This window comes from Geotrypetes seraphini, chromosome 7, assembly GCF_902459505.1.
Source record: "Geotrypetes seraphini chromosome 7, aGeoSer1.1, whole genome shotgun sequence".
In the NCBI taxonomy this organism is placed as follows: domain Eukaryota; kingdom Metazoa; phylum Chordata; class Amphibia; order Gymnophiona; family Dermophiidae; genus Geotrypetes; species Geotrypetes seraphini.
The window spans coordinates 148005588-148025552 of record NC_047090.1 but is presented as its reverse complement, the minus strand read 5'-3'; the positions used below and the strand labels follow the sequence as shown (position 1 = coordinate 148025552).

The window sequence follows — 19965 nt, the reverse complement described above, 5'->3', positions numbered from 1 at the left end:
CCTGTGGTCCACCATCACTTCCTGGTCTCCTTCCCGGACCATTGGATGCAATCCGCTAGCTCTCCTTCAGGCACTCTCTTCCTTTACCGCCCATCTCATGTCCCGCCTTGCCGGAAACAGGAAGCAACCTCAGAAGAGGGCAGGACCCCGGAGAAGGAAATGATGCGGGTGATCTCGGGATGAGAAAGTACTGTACAGGGTAATTTACAGTATTCACAGTTTTTGAAATTCGAGTTTCGGGGGAATACTGTATTCTATATATGATGCTTAAAAAACTGGTGCCAAAAAGGACAGCACCTAGCATAATTCTATAAAATGCCTCCAAAGTTATGCACAGTTTATAGAATGATGCTTAGGGCCCAAACATATGGCTAACCTGTAGGAACACCCATTTAGATCAAAGAAAACCACACTTAAATGCCTATGCCAAAGTTGTGCGGGGATCGGGCATATTTTATAACAGTGCACCTAACTTTTAGGACCGTTCACGATCCACCCAGGCTCCTCCCCTGGCCACATCTCTTTCTGAGATTTGCACACTAGAATATACAGGTATATGCATCACTTTATAGAATGCACTTAGAAAGTTGTGCATGTGATTTCTAATTCTTGCTAGTCAGCATCAATTATTAGGTGTTACTTACCAATTATCAGTGCTGATTAGTTTATTAAACAATTAAGTTCTGTGCACAAATCAGTAGTACACACCGATTTGCATGCACAACTTTGAATGCACTATACAGAACCTGACCCTACGAGTGTTAGTAAAAGACCCTCACAGAGTGGCATACAATCTTAAAATTAATAAATACCTATGGCTTTGTGAAATGTCCTCAGCATAACGCACAGAATTACAATTTCCCAATGTTAGCCTTCAACTCAGATTCCATTTTGATATTTTTCACCTCTGTATTTTTTTTTTTAGCATAATGTTCTTTGGGATTAGTTTGAGAAAAGCACTTAATAAATATGCTTCATAAATGATAATGCTTGGTGACTGCAAGGCAGGTCATCTCTGTTGGCACATTCCAGAGCAATTTGACATGACAGAGTTAGAAAACAGTGATTCAAGACTATGCAAGATGAAAAAGAAATGAACACAGAGAAACTATTCTACTCTTTCTGGGTTTTGTTTTGTTTTTTAACACAGCTTTCTGACACAGTAATTCCCCCTTCATTCACAGAATATACATACATTTTTAACTTGAATTATGTACCATAATTGTACAGTGGTACCTTGGAATCTGAACGCCCCAGAACTGAAACGACTTGGAATCCGAACTTTTTTTTGTAGTAAATTTTGTCTTGGAATCCGAACGCCCTGCACATTGTATATGTGTGTTTGTGACCCAGAATCTGAATGCTGCTTTGGAATATTTGTTAATATTTTACCTTAAAATCCAGTGTATTTCCTGTGAAAATTTGAGTTTGTGGGACCCAGGAACTGATTAATCCAGTTTCTATTATTTTCAATGGGAAAAATTGTCTTGGAACTCGAACACTTTGGAACTCTGGAACGGATTAAGTTCGGATTCCAAGGTATCACTGTATATCTGAACTCGCTTGCTTCAACATATGATGCATGCATTCATTGACAGGGACAATGACAATTATACATACCAAACATTACAATTACATGCACTTTTCAGATTTTCTTTGCTTTCACAAGATTGTTTGATCAGGCTCCTGGTGTTCTGTCACTATGATGTGAAAAAGACAGCTGTGGGAAATTATTTGCAATTGATGGCAAAAAGGGAATACAGAAGACTACAATTTCTCCAACTTCCACATGAAAGGTTTGATGAAATGCTATTTAAGGAGCCTATTGACTGAAGATCTTCCCCCATATTAGTATATATGGGAGAAATGCTTGGTAGATAGGGCCTTAAATAGATTGTTCCAGCTCTCTGCCCCATACTTAGTCAGTTTCTTTTCCTTATATAGACTCTGTGCATGCCACTTTTGCTAGTATTTTATATAGACATGTGGGTATGTATTTGCTTTTATAAAATCCATTTCACGTAGGCACTTTAAATAACCTTTTAAGTAAGGGTAGAGACCTAATTTCTTGCATCTCTGCTTGATTAAAGTGGTCTGTTCTCATTTAAATCCTATCTATAGATTCCTTCTTCGAGTATTTTATTGGGGTTGAAACCCAGTTCTGTCTTATAAGTCAAAGGTTGTTATTAATATTTTCCATATTTTATCATATGTGTCTGTATAGTGTTGTATAGATCTGAAAACATTATACTGTGGTCTAGTAACAGTACAGCATGCTGAAAAAGCAGAAGACGAAGGTGTTTAGCGTATCAAAGAATGACAAAATTTTGGAAACAAGGGCAAGCAAAAGGAATACAATATGAAATGCAAAACACATGGAGAGGCATTTTCGATAGGACGTATAAGTCTAAGGTTGGACGTTTTAGGCAGGACATCCACAAACCCAGGATAAAAGATGTCCATTTTCAAATCATACAGCCGTCTATCTTTTATTTTTGAAATGACCTAGATATAAGTTTTGGTCCTTAGGACGTCTACCTTTTTTGGCCATGTTCAAAAATAAAAATGTCCACGCAAAGCAAGCTTTGTAGACGTATACAACTACCTTGTCTGATCACAGCAGAGAAATCCCCATCACTCCCACATCCCCCAACATTCCTGCCCCCCCCATCATCGGACACTTTTGACATCAGGCAACACCCACACACACACACATCACCAGACACCACCTGACCAGGCAACAGCGCCCCCTCTACATCACCTGACACCCCCATACCTTGCACAGCAAACTTGGTAGGAGAGAAGACCACAGGACCGCATGCATCTTGGGATGCATTGGGATCAAGCTGCCACATAAGGAACACAAGACTACCTATAGGAGGTTACTGGCACTATTTTGAACCAAGCAACAGTTAGGGGCAGGAGCAACTGGGAATCACTCCTACCTTGACTCCACTAGACACCGTGAATTATGCCTGGGAAGCCCATGGGGCCTGGGGGATGGAGGTGGGGGTTGAGAGCCCTTTTGATGTTTGGGGCAGGGTCTCAGGATTGGGGTCATGACTTGGGGGCACTTTGAGTGGGGAGTCAACTTGGGGGCTTCTGGAGACGGGTATACGATTAAGGGGGTTATTGGGGAGAGAAAGATGGGGCATCTCAGGACATCACACACAAGCCCTCTAAAGGTCACGGCTTCACGACTCAGTTCTTCCGGGCACTATAAATAGTACAGTTGTGACTTTCATCAGCTTTTAATAAGTGTACTCCTAAGTAGACAAATTTCTAGTGAATCTATTCATGAGCAGAGCATGCCTAAATAGGAGTTTGGGCTTCCAAGCAGTAACTCAAGTCTAATTAGCCTTTGGATTATGTCACAGTTTTTGAACTCAGCAGCGGAAAGCTCACCAACCATCAGCTCTTAAATGGTATTAATTGGATGCTACTGACTAGAATGAAGCAAGGTGCCTGCATGCAACAGAAATAACAACATAACAATCAGCTTATATACAGCAGGACCATGAAGCTCTATTTGGTTTACAAAAGATAAAATATATAATTGAATGGATGAAATTAATTACCCAAGTATTTGACGAATAGGTATGTTTTCGATGCCCCATAAATTCTAAGTACTAGAAATCATAATCAATCGATCTAAATCTTTGCTCCATAGAACCACCTAATAAATGTTAATGTTGCAGGAAAAAAGTTTGAACATCAATAAATGTTTCCAACTGATGCTTAGATCTGAATTGCATAAAAAGTTTGACAGTGCAAAAAACATGATTTTGCAATTATTTCTGAACAGCATCTTCAGTCCGAGTGCTATCCCTTCCAGAAGCCTTGCATAGATACAAAGGCCCAGATTCTAGAAATGGTGCCCTACTTTCACTTAACATAAGTTGAAAACACCGCTAAAATGAAAAAACAAATACTCTTAAAAGAAAAATGTAGGTGCCTACTGGTGCCTAAAAAACATGGCAGCGGAATTGCGCCTACGGAGGTGTTTTATAATGCCTAACACCACTGTAGGTGTGGCTAACGCTGGAAGTGGCATTGGGCATCATAAAGCACCTCCATAGGTGTAATTTACGTGAAAGGTAGGCACCAGAAATGTAGGCCTGGAAAAACCCTGGCCTACATTTCCAGTGCCTACTTTACAAATGGCCGCAATTCTGCAACAGGCACCAGTATATGATTGATACGTAAGTGGTGCTGGTTTTGGAGGCACAAGTCAATATCAGCTCTGGTTGCAGAACCCGACCCAAACCCTCTAATTTTTTAAAGCTGCACACCTAACATTATGACTAGTATACAACATTGTGGGCTAGATTCACTAAACAAACTGAGCCCTTTGCGACCCGATTCACTAAAGTGTTTAGCGATCCCCTCCCGATCCGTGCATGCAAATGAGGGAAATGGCATACAAATTTGGGAGGGCAGTGATTCACTAAACACTTTAGCTAACACCGATTGGGCTTGCTGATTAGAAAAGAAGAGACTGCTGAAGACCAATTGCTTCTGTCCTGGCCGACTCTCCTACTCTCTTCTGCCCTTTAAAACCACGGGCTGGCAATTTATACAGAATACATAAAAAAGGAATTATTCCTTTTTTATATATTCTATATAATTGCAAGCCCATGGTTTTAACCCGCCCCCCCCCCTGCGCCGATGCTCCTGAACACTGATGCCCACCCCTCCCGTGACGATGCCCCCCCCCCCCCGGCACGCCGATGCCCTGCCGTACACAAGGCAGGAGGGATGCCATCTCCCTCCTGCCATCGCAAATGCCACCTGGCTGAGCTGGGCCTGGCCCGGCCCACCTCCCTCCCTGTAGTAGGTCATCCGGCTGGCCGAGCCCGGCCCACCCCTTCTCGGAACTTTAGAAACGGTGGGAGCAGGAGGGGTGCCCAATCCCTCCTGCTTCTCAGGCCTCCTGAGTCCCGTGGCCTTCGGGAGCAGGAGGAAGGGAAAAAGTCCTCCTGCTCCTGCTGCTCTGCCGCGAATACTGGCCTTAGACCATACACCGATGCATCATCTGATGCACGGGGAGGGGCCTAAGGCCCTGATTGGCTGAGGTGCCTCGAGCTCCTCCCTTGGGAAAGGCCTGGGGCGCCTCAGCCAATCAGGGACTTCCTTAGGGAGGAGTCTAAGGAAGTCCCTGATTGGCCATAAACAATGTTTGCGCTTAAACAATTGGCCATAAACAATGTTGCGCTTCCTGAACAGGATCGAGGCCTAAGGAGCAGGAGGGACCAGGTACCCCTCCTGCTCCCAAAATGGATCCTGTGGACCTAAGGAGCAAGAGGGAACGGGCACCCCTCCTGCTCCCAATATTCATAAGGTACGCGGGGCAGGTGGGCAGGGCCCGGCCTGGGGTGGGCCGGTCGTGCATCCTGTAGGGTCAGTCAGGGGTACAGTGGTTGAGCCAGTGGGGCCTGTGGCAGGAGGGAGGCCAACGGAGCAGGAGGGACTGAGCACCCCTCCTGCTCCCAATTTGTATGTACAGGGTGTGTGTCGGGCCGAGCCAGAGTGTTGGGCCGGTGGGTGGGCTATTCTCTCGGGCTCCCCCAACTCTCCTGCTCTCTGCCACTGTTCCCCGCAGTGCAGCCCCATTTTAAAACCACGAGCTCGCACTGCGGGGTAGGGCGGCAGAGAGCAGGAGAGTCGGGTGAGTCAGCGTCGGGGCGAGCAGGCAGGAGAGATCTGGGCAGAGCCCTGACAGCAGTGACAGGAGGCTGCTTCTCCTGTCATTACTATCAGGGTCTGCGCATGAGCAGGAATTGCACATTTGCGATCCCTGCTCGCAAATGGGGGCGTTCCTCCGATCAGCCCCGTTTGAATATGACTGATTTGTGAATCAGTCGGACCTGCCCGAATCGGAAACGGATTGTTCTGATTTGGGCAGGTTAGTGAATCTAGCCCTATGTACACAAGTTACAGAATAGAGTCAATAACACAATTAACTTAATAAGCGAACGAGCTGCTAATTGGTTTGAATGACCAACTATTGGCTATAATTAGTACTAATTGGTAGTAGTTAGCAGTTACATGCATAACTGCCCCTAACTGGTATTTTATAAATTGCAAGTGTTAATTCAAGAGTACAAAACGGTAAAGGGGACATCCTGGACTCCAATTAATTTACCAATCTCAGATTTCACAGGTAGTTAAATGGTTGTTTTTTAAACTACGACTTGTAAGGTCAATATGCTCATTGTTTTTACTAAAAGCCTTTAACGTATTAATACATTCTTTAGTGATTCAGCAGATTGATTACTGCAACCCACATGGTGCACGTCAGAAAGATTTACGAAGGCTCCAATTAATTCAAAATACGGCCATTGGATTGAGTTACAATTTATTATGTAATGCCTTCTTTAAAAGCAGCACGTTGGCTACCTATAAATCATAGAATAGCTTATAAAAATCTCTTGTTGACTTTCAAAACATTAAACACAGGAGAACCTTTATATCTCATGCGTTTGCTAATTCCGTATATGCCACAAAGGCCATTGAGATCCAGAACTCAAAACCTTTCAATTCCAGCATATCGAGAAATAGTTCATGAGCTATCTTTTCAGTAACTTGACCTAAATTGTGGAACTCTCTACCATTATCTTTAAGATCATTGAACTGTTTGGAAAATAATAAATTTGGTCAATAAAATAGTAGGGTATAATTGATTTAGTAGCATTGGAGGAATACTGCAGAACACATGATTACCAAATTGTATTTACCTTCCCTCTCTTTTATAAAAACAAATTGTATTTCAATGTAACCTTAAATTCTTGTATATGTGATTTGTCTTAATTTGTTCATTGACTGTACTACTGAATTTTAGATTGTAAGCCGCCCATAAAGATTGCTAGTGGCCCAGGATAGTAAGATTTTAAGAAACTTGGAAGTGGCATGGACGAATCAGGGGCATGTCTGGCAGGTGTGTGCGCGGGTTAGACTACCTGCATTTATAGGCCTACCTTCCTACAGTTAACCACAATTATTTACACCAGCCATTTGGCTAGCGTAAGTGCTAGTGCCCTAAATTTAAGCATGTAAATACGGGTTTATGCACAATTGTGTTTATAGAATCCACGCTCAGTGCTCAGCTTTAGAATTATCCCCAAAGTATCTTCAGAATTTCAGTACAAACAATTTTAGGTGCAAAATTTAAACCAAGACCTAGTTCATTGTACCTTACAATCAGATACCAGGCTTGCAACTCAAGCACATTAGAAACAATGGATAATTGTTGCTCAGCTCAGGGGTAATAGTTAAAGTAATTTTTGTGGTAAACTTATGTTAACGCATGCATGTAAAATCAAACTGATTATTGCCCTCCCCACATACTAAAATTAACAGTGCATCTACTTCTTTCAGTTTAAAAGAGAGATTGTACAAATTTCTATGTGTAATTTATGGCGTGTGCTTTATACTTGCTTTAATGCAGGTGCAAATTACTTGAGTATTTTGTACCCAGATTGTGCATATTAGGCAAATTTTCCAAGGGAAACTCAATGGGGATTTTCCCTTTCAAAGTGCACTTACATGCCCTTACCCAGGAGTATTTTGTAGACAGGCAAAATGTTCAGGAAAGCTTACCAAGACTCTCATGAACCCCAGAATATTCCTTTGAATGTTTTCTCTTCCCTTGTTGCTCCAAGCATGGAAGGCCACCTATTTTTTCAAAACATAGCTTCTTATTGATGAAGAGGAAAAGAACAGCCAGAAGAACAATAAAGACTCCTACTGCAGACAGGAAACCAATAGCCTCTGGGGTAACTAAAGAAAAAAGAGAAGGCATAACTTGTTATTTGCAATAGCCCCATTCAAAACCAGGATTTGATATAAACTATTTGAATATATGTATATTTATGAGGGGCCACTGAAAGTTCTCAGCCCAATTAACAACGTTGGTGATTTAAGCATGAAACTTTGCTCTCTATTAATTACCTTTCCTTAATATGGTTAAAACTGCACAAATTGGAAGAATTAAAGGCAGTTTAGTTTCGTTTCAGCTTCACATGCATTTCTATAGGATAGGCCCACATTCAACAAAAGTTCCTCCTACTGAAGCAGCATTTTGTGAAACAAGTGGCCCTTGGGGTGAATTGGAATTGTGTTGAGGGAGTCTACGGCGGTGACGCAAAATTCAAAATTGAAGCTGAAGTTACGTATTTGTGAAAAGTGATAGAATTTACTTTTCTTCTGTTTCCTACTGAAAAGACAGTTTTGCATGATATGAATTTTACAGATAACTGCTATCTGCTCTGCTATTGTAATTACTGTGCACAATTTGGTTTTGTTTCTTTTTTGTTTTTGTTTGGAGGGGGGGGTGAAACTTTACATTTTTTTTCTTTCTTTTTTTTTTTTTTTTTTTTATAAATCTTTATTAACTTTTCATTCCAAAACAATGCATTAAAATATACATATATGTATAATTAACTTCAAAATTGAATTTACATCAATCATAGAAATACTTCAAAAACATTTCCCCCCCTCCCACCCCAATACAAGAACAAAACCAAAATGCATTATTTCAGACATAGTGAAAATCATATTGAACTTATTGATCAATGATAACATCAAAATATAATACCCCTTCACCCACCCGCCCTTCCTGGATGTGTAAATCAAATAAGAAATCAGGAGAATAAATTTTATTCCAACTTTGAGAGTCAGAAGTTTAATAAATTTTGCACACTGGGTTTTTGAAACAGCAGTTTTCCTCCAAATGTAGGCTTTGATTTGAAATTTTTCTGATGTTCTTTTTCTCTATTGCTGATTGCGTGTCAATCACGCAACAATGTCGGTTAGAAAATCATGCCTGATTGCGGAGCAGCCCTGGAAAAAGAGGGGAGGAACTGTGCTTAGCGCCTTCTCAGAAAAGCAATCACTAGGCACAGCTTCTCTCCTCATCCCTCCTGTCAAAATTTAAAAAGTTCTCTTTTGTGCTCAGCTATTTCGGGCTTTCCCTGCCGGCTCAGCAGCTGAGCTGGCAGGGGAAGCCCCAAACAGCTGAGCCAGCAGGTTCGGGAAGTCCTGCTGGTTCAACTGATTGCAGAATCCCCTGTAATCAGCTCAACCGACAGGGAAAGCAGCAGTAGCAGTGGGCAGAAGACACCCCCCCCCCAATTGGCAGGAGGAATGTTTACTCCCTCCCGTCTGATGATACCACCAACATCCCTCCCCACACCTGAAATCAGCAGGAGGGATGTCACTCCCTCCTGCCTGAGGATACCCCCTAACAACCCCCCCAGCACCCTCCTGCTTTAATAACCACCCTCCCCCTGACATCCCTCAAACCTTGACTGGAAGACCGACAAGAGGGATGTCCATTCCCTCCTTCCAGCAGGCCTGCAGATTCAAAATGGCTCTTTATGCTGCTACACCTACTTTGGTACTAGGCAGCCTACAGCACCTACATAGGCATGATTCATTCAAAGATAGGTACCAGAAATGTAGGCATGGAAAACCCTGGCCTACATTTCTGGCATCTATCTTTGCTGGGGATTGTGACAATATTCCACAGCCTGCCATCAGCTGATCGCGGCAGAAGACCCCCTGATCAGCTGAGCTGGGAGGACTCCCCCAAAACTGCGGCTTCGGGGAGTCCTGCCAGCTCAGCTGATTAGGGATTCCCCTGCCGTGATCAGATGAACCAGCAGATCCACGATTCCTATCTTTCTCCCTCTCACCTATCCATCGACCGACCAATCCCCCAGTACCCCATCAAAGAGAGACCCTGCCCCCAAACCCAACTTCTGTTACGTCCCTTCCGGATTCCATACGCTAGGTGTTCAATCCTAACCCGCAATCCGGATGTTGCAGAAATTCATAAACATTTCTGAGCACATGCTTCAGTTCAATAATTACTTATGTTGCTGGGGACCCTCCCCCATACCCCCTTGTCATGGATTTGCCCAGGTATGTTGCTTGGCTTTGGAACTTAACTGGACATGTTTGCTAGCTCTCAGACTAAGAGAGTGGATCATGAGATCAGAAAGGTTTATGGATTTCTGCCACTCCCAGATTGGGATTGAACACCTAGCGTATGGAATCTGGAAAGGGACTAACAGAAAAAAGATTATCGAAGGTAAAAGCCTAATCTTCCAATCATCAAACCCCCTCCTTATACATTTGATGAAACATCAGCAGGAGGGATGCCCACTCTTTCCTGCCTGAGGACACCTCCCCACACCCAAAATCAGCAGGAGAGATGCCCACTCCCTCCTGTCTTAATGACCCCTCGACACCCCCCCCCCATGCCCCCTTCCCAGTGCACTTGGGATGCTCTGGGAAAGACCTAAGGCCCTGATTGGCCCAGGAAGACTAAGGCCCCTCCTAGGGTGGGACCTTAGGTGCTTGGGCTAGAGTTTTAGGTCCCTCCCAGGAAGGGGCCTAAGGCTCTCTCTTTGAAGGGGTACGGAGGGATCGGTCATTTTGTGGGAGGGAGGGAGAGAGAGGAATCGGGGATCTGCCAGTTTAGCTGATCGCAACAGGGGAATCCCCGATCAGCTGAGCTTGCAGGACTCCCCAAAGCTGCAGTTATGGGGAGTCCTGCCAGTTCAGCTGAATCATGCTTTAGGCTGCCTAACGCCACTTCTAGCATTGGCCATGCCTATTTTGGTGTTCAGCAGCCTAAAGCGCCTACGTAGGCACGATTCTGGTGCCATTTATTTAGATGCCGATAGGTGCCTCAATCTTGCCGTTTTTTGCTATTTCTAACAGCGTTTTTCAATCGATTTAGGCATCGAAATGTGTACCATTATAATAATGATATTTATTTTCTCTTCTAATCAAGTCATGGCACTACATAAATAAAAACTGGCAAGACAAGAAAAGAGTGGTTGTCAAACATTACATTTCCAGAATCTACAGCAGTCATACTGAAAGGTCACTTTGGTCAGCCACAAAACTTAGAGACTTGAAGAAAGCACAGGTGTTTTATTTAGCATATGCGGACTCCTGAGCCCCCAGTCTGGCAGCTTCAGAAGTGCCGAAAACAGGAAATTACAGTGATATTTATACATTTTCTGGCTAGACAACTGGATGCTAGATACAACTTCTCATTTGTTACTTTTGCTACATTTTCTTAACAAACATTGGTCCTAAGCTCGCACTTATTATTGGTTCAGGGGTTAGCCTTATAGTCCTATAGGGAGCAGGTCACTTATCTAAGCCCTGCAGTCTTTCTGTTACATGTCCAGGAGGGCGAAATACAATATGGTAATCTCAGCATACACATTAAGAAGCTACAACACCCAGTATAGGCAGGCTAGAACATGAGATAAGTCAGGTCTGCAATTAAACATAATTCAGCATTTTATTAAGGAGAAAACTTAGTTCAAGACTCCTTCAAGACAACACAAAAAGGAATAAATTCACTCAATTTTGAGAGGTCTGTCATATATGTGGCAGCACGTCCGGGGAAAAGTTCTGTTGCAACCAAATAATCGTGTAAACAACTCTTTTTTTTTTTTTTTGTAATAATTTTTATTGAGAAAGCAGTCAAAAAGAACAAACAACTAGGCCCAATCTAAGGACCAAAGTACTAGTACAAAGGAAGAGTAAATCGCTGGTAAATACAAAACTGTACAACAGGAGAGGTGCATACGAAACAATCGCTTGGGATGAATCCAAAATCCGCATGATAAAATAAAATGAAAGGGGGAACCCGTCCAAATCGGGCTCAGAGACGTGCAGCAAAAGACTCTCCTAAAGATACCATAGACTGCAAAATCATTTTTCAAAAATAGAAAACCCCCACGCAACCAGCCCTCACTCATCCAGCAGACAAAATCATCCCTCTCAATCAATCCACACAATCCGCACCAAACATACACCAAGCACCCCTCAATCAAACAACAAGCACCCGAGCTCGAGAGGCACCGACCAGTCCTGTAGGGCGAAGTCCCATGAAGGCGGGTCCCCAAGTCTAACGGGGACCAGATTCCAGATTATGGCAAGGGAGCAGAGACTGCAGAGTCAGCTGCAACCTGAAACGCCCTCCATAAAGAAACATACAGTTTTTTGTCATTACTAATAGGAGCTGCATAGGTCTGGAATTCGAAGGCAGCTAGTTCCCGCATTTTGTTGAGCCACTGACTAAAGGAAGCCCGCGTCTCCACCACCCAATGTAGAAGCAAAATCTTTTTTGCCACCAGGATTGCCGTATATAAGAACTTCTGGGAGGGTGGGGAAAATCCCGCATCAGACACCTCTCCCAGGAGCAAGAGGCCATAAGACCTGGGTACCTTCCTGCCAAGAAGGCCATCAAGAAAAGGGAGAACCTGGAGCCACAGAGCTGAATGGGGACACTCCAAAAACATATGTACTAGTGTGCCCGATGCCCTCCGACAATGAGAGCAGGTAGCATCGGCCCACAAGCCCATAGCCTGTCCTCTAGCCCTAGAAATATAAGCCCGATGCAAGATCCTAAATTGCATCTCCCGGAGTTCCATAGAGCTCGTGAATTGGATAAGATTAGTAAAGAGGGCCAAAAATTTGGACTCATTATAGTCAAGGGCCAGATCACGAGCCCACTGGGCCGAAACCCTAGGCAGATAAGAGGTGGGAAGAGCAGTTTTTAAGAGCCTATACCAAGTGGCTAGGGTGTTAAGGTGAGAAGGAAGGAGAGCCAAACAGGCGTCCAATTTGCCAAAAGGCCACTGCTCGCCCCATTTACGTGTTAAGGAGAAATAGTAATGTCTGGCCTGCAAGTAAGCCCAAAAATGTGAAGCCGGAAGGTCCCACCGGTTCTGCAGTTGTTGAAAAGAAAGGAATGTCCCCTCACCCTCAGCAAGGAGATGTCGCACGCTGACACAGCCCCGGGACTCCCACAGGTGAAACCCCGATGGACCCATTCCCGGAAGAAAATCAATATTACCTACCAGGGGCAAGAACGGAGAGGCCTGCGGAGCCCGCCGTTGCAACCTCCGCCACCACCACCAGGCCTGACGAAAAGGTTTCAGAAGATGAAATCGGAAGTCCACCCCCGGGGAAGACCGAGGATGCAAATGCAATAAAGAGATAAAGGAGTGAGGAGCACACCAAGCCGTTATCCACCCCGGGGGAGAATACCTAAACTGTCCCGAGATGCCCTCATGAACAGAACGCATCAAGGAAGCAACATTATATAGGCGAATATCCGGCAGATTCAGTCCGCCTTGCCTGGTGTCCAAGGATAAGGTAGCAAAACTAATTCGAGCCCTTTTGTTACGCCACAGAAAAGAAAGAAGGAGAGACCGAAAGGCCTGGACATCTTTATTCAGGATCCAAAGCGGGATCGTTTGAAGCGGATATAAAAGTTTTGGCAAAAGAACCATCTTAAACAATGCCGCTCTACCCCATAAAGAAAGAGGCAAATCTTTCCACTTCTCACAAAGGTGACGTATAGCCTCAATGTGATGAAGAACATTATACTTATAGAGGAGATGATATTGGGTGCTCAAATAGACTCCTAGATAGCGCATGGGTTTCCGGACGGGAGGAATGGGAAGATTGTCATGCCACAACTCATGTCTATGGGAAGCCAGAGGCAAGAGTTCTGACTTAGCACAATTAACTCGGAGGCCCAATATGGTCCCAAAATCTCGGACAAGTGAGAGAGCCACCGGGAGGTGTAAAGGTGCATTCTCCAAATATAACAAAATATCGTCCGCAAATAGATTAATGCGACTCTCTTTGGCTCCCACGTGAATACCAAGCAGGCGTGAATTGGAACGAATCTTAACCGCCAATGACTCAATAGCCAGAAGGAAAAGAAGCGGGGACAAAGGGCACCCCTGCCTAGTACCGTGTTCCAACGGAAATGGCGAAGTGAGTTGTCCGTTAACCAGCAGTCGAGCCTGGGGCAAAAAATAGAGACTGCGCACCCAGTCCAGAAATGCGCCCTCCAACCCGTAGTGACCCATAACCCAAAAAAGGTAGGACCAAGAGATGCTATCGAACGCCTTCTCCATATCAAGGCCCACTATAGCCGCCCTATTGTCTCCCCCCCGACGAGAATAGATGGCCATCAAAGCTCTCGTAAGATTCATGGAGGCATATCTGCCAGGTACGAATCCTGCCTGATCTTCATGAATAAGAAGGTGAAGATAAGAGTTCAAACGTCGAGCAAGCAAGGCGGCCAGCAGTTTGGCGTCTTGGTTGAGAAGTGATATGGGTCTGTAAGAACCCACCTGAGACGGGTCCTTGCCCGGCTTGGGTAGCAAGATAACGTGCGCCATATTATAGCGGTCCACACCCTTCTGGGAATGCAAAGAATTAAAAGCAGCTGCCAAAGAAGGGGAGATGACGTCAGACAAAATCTTATAATATTCTGGTCCATAGCCATCAGGCCCCGGAGATTTAGTTAATTTAAGTGCCTTAATACCCAACTCCACCTCAAGGCGATCAATCGGGGCATTCAAGGCTTGAACCTGGGACGGTTGAAGTTTCGGTAAAAGGATATCCTTAAAGAAGTGGTCCCGATCCGCATCCGCGAACGGCCGACAAGCATACAAATCCTTATAGTACTTCACAAATTGTTGCTGGATGTGTGCTTCCGTCGTGTAGGTTTGACCCTTTGGGTCGGTAATGGCCGTAATGATTTGACGCTTACGATAGGGACGGACCAGACGGGCCATCAACCGGCCCGCTCGTCCCCCCCACCGATGTAAATTGTAACGACGAAAATACAGATCTCTCTCCGCTCGCTGGGTGAGGATCACATCAATTTGTTGTCGAAGAGTACGTATGCGGATACGATCAGCATCCTGCAGAGTCCGCTGGTGACGCCTCCGTAACTGCTGCAGTTCGCCCGATAACTGCAACATATCTCCTTCCAATTTCTTTTTCTTTCCAGCAACGTATGCTATCACGAAGCCACGCAACACCGCTTTGGAAGCCTCCCAGAAAAGACCCGGGTCAAGATCAGGGTCATAGTTGGTACTATAATAATCTAGCCACTTTTCCCGCAGAAATCTACGAAAAGCAAGATCTTTAAACAGGTATCCCGGGAAACGCCAAGTCCGATCAGAGGAATCAGCAGTGATTTGGAAAGAGAGGACCACAGGAGAGTGGTCAGAGAGCGGGACCTCCACAATGTCAGCAGCATGAACGAAGGGCAACAGCGAGGGAGAGAGCAAGAAATAGTCAAGACGGGTGTAAAGATTATGAGGATTAGAATAAAACGTATAAGTACGTTCCGTAGGGTGAAATAAGCGCCAGATATCCAGGAGCCCAAGCTGTGTGGCCAGAAAATTAACCCCCTTGCCCATATGGTCTCGAGGGATGCGCTTCGCGGGGGCGCAGTCCTGAGCAGGGTCCGCTGTGATGTTAAAATCTCCCCCCAAAATAACTTGGTATCCCGGGTACTGTGTCAGCCGCGACATCACCCCTGAAAAGAAACTGTGATTATAGATATTAGGGGCATATACATTACCGAGTAGGTACTTCCGGCCCCAAAGCTCGCCCAACACCAGAACATATCGACCCTCTTTATCTTGTATAACCTTATGCAATTGAAAGGGGAGTTGTTTGTGAACCAAAATAGCTACCCCCCGTTGACGGGCGCTATATGAGGAATAGTACACCTCCCCCACCCAGTCCCTCCTGAGTTTCTCATGTTCTACTGGCGTGAGGTGAGTCTCTTGCAAGAAAGCAATGTCTATACGTTCCCTACGAAACCAAGAAAGTATTTTCTTCCTTTTGATCGGGGAGTGGATCCCATCCACATTGAGTGTGGAAAGTTTCAAATTAACCATTGTCTGCCCCGCTTGGAACTGCAAGAGTAAAACGGGCAAGAGAAAAATACAGGGAAGAGGGCCCCCCAGCCAGGCCCACCTCCCACCGACCCCCATGGGACTCACCCCGCTGTGATAGGGAAGACGCTCGCACTCTCGAGACTCCAATCACACTTCCCCATGCATACCCTACCCGACACACTCCCCCCCCACCCCCTCCCATCCCAACCCCCTCCCCAGGAACAATCCAACCACCCAACAGATAACCCTTCCTGAAAACCATAAACATAACCAATATCCCGAACCCCCCCTCCCTCCACTAAGCAAAGGTCTGCAAGATATTCAAGTAGTCAGCATAAGTGCAACAGGACCAAGGCCAACAGTCTAGCTCCCGCCAGAGCTGGCAAAGGAAAAATGCCCATCAAGGTCTCCGCATCAGGTGACAGTCCAAGAGATGCTGCCCCCAGCAGCCGAGACACAGACCCAAGCCCCGCCGATCAATCATCAACCGAGACAGGGTCCAAGAATGCAGCCACGGGCAGGGAAACACTCAGGGAGAGGAGGCGAGATCCCTCCCCCCGGCGTAGTCTCGAAGGTGGAAACAGAAATAAGCAGGTCCCCCTGCCCAGGAAACAAAGAGAACTCCATCCCCTATCCAGGGTCGCAGGGCAGAAACCCAAACAAGGATTCCGCCGTCTTCAGCCCCTCAAGTGGCCGGCAGCCCCTCCAGATATGAGCGAAGCTCCGCTGGGGTATCCATGGTGACCACACGGTTGTTATGAGAGATGCGGACTTTAGCTGGATACTGGAGGGAGAATTTAACTCCCCTGGCATGGAGCTGGGTGCAATATGGTGCCAGAGCCCGCCGGCGTTCCGACAGCTTGATGGAGAAATCCTGGAAAAGCAGGAGCTTGGTGCCATGGTAGTCCAGGGAGCAGGTGCGCCGGTAAGCCTCCAGTATGCAAGCTTTAATGGCATAATTTAGAAAATGGGCTATGACCGGGCGCGGCCGCGCTCCCTCAGCTCGCGGGGCCCCGATGCGGTGAACCCTCTCCACTTGTACTGGGCCCAAGGAAGATGGAAGTCCCAGGGTGTGGGGAAGCCACGTGGCCACCAATTCGCCCAGTTCAGAATCTCGGACAGCCTCCGGCACCCCAATTAGCCGCAGGTTATTGCGACGGCTGCGGTTCTCCGCCTCCTCCGCCCGTTCTTCCAGCAGCTTAACTTGTCCCTCCAGGGCACCAATACGAACCTCCGCCGCCACTGCCTGCTCCTCGTGCGCCGAAATGCGCTCCTCCGCCTGCTGCAGCCGCGCAGCATGGCCCGCTATGCTGTCTTTTACCTCCTCCATCACGGTGTGCAGTTTGGAAAGTTTCTCATCCAGGAGCTTGGAGAGATGGCAGATGGAGACCTGCATGTCCGCATCATGCGGGGGCGGCCCTGGAGAGATCGGGCTAGTGGCGGCCATGTTGGGAGGCTTTGCAGATTTTTCTTTGCCGGGCCTCGTGGTCCTGATCGGCATCCCTGCCGAACGGAACCGAGCTGCCTGTTCCGGAGCTCCCGACGCAATGCCACAGCGTTCCCTAGCAACGAGCAGCGAAATCGCCGGGTAGTAAACGCTGACTACTAGCACGGTATTTAGCAGTTATACGGAGGGAGAGCGGAGCCCGAGCCGGAGACGTCCGGTCAGCTCGCTACCATCACGTGACCCCCATCGTAAACAACTCTTTTTAAAAGAATATTTTCATCATTAAAAATTTTCCTGTCGTAATCTAAAGGAATTTCTAATTTCTTCATCACCAAGGCATATCATCATGTGCTATTTTCACACCTTTCCACCTGTGCACCATCATATATATATGTCAACTGTATAGTCTGCCCATGGGCTTTGGTATTTAAAAAAAACTTTTCAGCATAGGGCTAGCATGTCCTTCAATCTCTCTACTTAAACAGGTGTGTCAGAGGCAGGAAATAATCAAAGACTTTTTCAATGACCACATTAGTATGATTAAAGAGAGAATAAGGAAGGTGTGTGCGTAGTTTCTTACAATGGCTCCTCTGAGTGACACAAAAGAACAGGTGAAACAAAAACACAAAAATCAAAAGCTCAAAAACAAAGTGGAATTGCCCCAATCAGAATGGTGCACAAAAAAAGTGTCTTTCAACTCATCTGATAGATCCAAATGCCTTTATTCATCTAAAGTTCCGCAAATCCATACAATGACTCAATGACTTTTTTATCTTATTCTTTGCTGTGATTCAAAAATTCAAAAATTAAGCTTTCTCTTGTTTTTATGTTAATCTATGTTTATTGATTTATTTATGTTTATATGCATAATTATAGACTCTTGATGCAGGCCGGGTAGGCCGAAACATGTGCATGTCGGGTCATTGAGTCATTGTATGGATTTCCGGAACTTTGGATGAATAAAGGCATTTGGATCTATCAGATGAGTTGACAGACACTTTTTTGAGCACCATTCTGATTGGGACAATTCCACTTTGTTTTTGATCCTCTGAGTGACAGTATCAGACACTAGCACTGCCAGTCAGAGTATCAGAGAGGTGGAGCCCTTTCTAGGTAACACAGTCATAGCACTCATCTGTGCTCAGCACACCATTACCCATTAGCTTCACTGTACAGTCTATTAGGGCACCATCAGTATCTCATTCTATGGGAAACCAGTTGTACCAACATCAACAAATTTTCCCAGAATACCTTGGGGGAAATACACAAATTATAGTTCCAACTCAAACAAGACTAATTTCAACTTGTTTGAGTTTTATCTCAAAATCTTTGCATATGTCTTCAAAAAAATAATTTGTTTATCTAAATTGAACTTCAGTGACCATCAAGAGTGACTATACAGATATGCACAAAGCAAGGAATTCAGCAAAGAAAAAGGTGACTCCCCTCATTTAGAAAAAGATAAGAACCTCTGAAACACGTTCATAGAGCTAGGTTCACTAAAGTTCACAAATCTATTCTATTCGTGTCCTATCCATTTTCGAGTCATTCTGGCCTATCAATTCAGTAAATCTTGTCCATGCAAATGATCAAATCGTAAACACGCCCCCACGTCTCGCTTTAACATCGATCGATGCGCGTGCGCACTGTCTCCTTGTTGGTTTTGTAGCACATAACACATGCGCTAGCTCTTTAGGACTTCACTACGTAGAAATGGGGCGGGGTTTAATCACGGACATCATTGGCGGGCTCTGAATACACCTACCGCAAAGCATTGTTGTCGTAAAAAATGCAATATAAGAACTGTAGTTTTACCAACCTCTCTTTTTTTCTTAAGTGCTGTTGCAAGCTGTATAAGCTGTGACTGTAGCTTTTTGAAAAATTTGTTGGAGAGGTTTAAGGAGAAATAGCATTGAAGGTTTGTGAGTGAACTGTGGAATTCTTCGAGTTCGTCCTTTTTTTACGGATCGATCTCGAAGTTTATTGCACGCTTCCAAACAGCTTAACATTTCTCTCAGGAAAAAAACTGTTAAGTTGCTAGAAGGCACAACAGTTAACAGCAGTTGAATGCACTGGGATCATGCGCTGTTATATACAGCCTACGAATCCCAGGAGGCTGTGCAGCTCTTTCTGCCATGAAGCACGAAGCAACCAAAGGCGACCGCATGACGTCAGATGCATGAGTCAATCTAGCTGGCCCTTAAAAGTTATTTTTGATTTTTTATAAAATTTGGCATTGATATATGAAATGTACAATGCGCAAGGAGAGCACGGGGTTAATCTGCGATTTTCTCGCCATGCGCATTACAAATCCGAGATTCGCTCCCACGCACGCTATGCGCATTCCAAAAAAAATCAAAAAAATGTTTCAAACGCTTATGTACATGAAAGTTTACATATATTTCAAGTTTAGATATATTTTGGATTTTTGCGGGATAGATATATATTTTTAATGGAGTTCTTAACATGCACGCGGCAGTTGCTAGGCAGGAATAGTCGGTGAGGATGTACAGTGACTGGTCCTCAACAGTCGAAACTTGTTTGAATGGAAAGGCCAGTCAGTTTGGACGAAATGGTTTCATTAATAGATGCCTTAAGAAATTTACATGCCTTTTTACTCATTTGCATATGCAGATCAGATAGGGTGCGGATGGGGTCTGCAGGAAGGTTAGTGAATCGAGCCGTAGTAGGAAAGTGAGCACAAACCGAGCGGTACACAATCAATTTGCTTAGTGAATCTAGCCCATAGTCCTAAACAGATATGGGTGCTTA

The 19965-nt window shown here is 45.1% G+C and overlaps 1 protein-coding gene across 5 annotated transcripts in view; it reads right to left on the bottom strand.

The window, feature by feature from the left end:
- SYT16 (synaptotagmin 16) overlaps positions 1 to 19965 on the bottom strand; it is a 136938-nt gene that overhangs the window by 100439 nt on the left and 16534 nt on the right. For 3 of the 5 annotated variants that reach the window (XM_033953081.1, XM_033953085.1, XM_033953083.1), the window contains exon 2: positions 7600 to 7779. Coding sequence is in view for 1 of the 5 variants with exons in the window: in XM_033953086.1 (XP_033808977.1) it covers positions 1621 to 1627 (7 nt within the window). In the remaining 4 variants the exon portion in view is untranslated. Of the gene's footprint in view, positions 1 to 1620; positions 1701 to 7599; positions 7780 to 19965 lie in introns of those variants that run through there. The other 2 variants (XM_033953082.1, XM_033953086.1) reach the window with 2 other exon arrangements.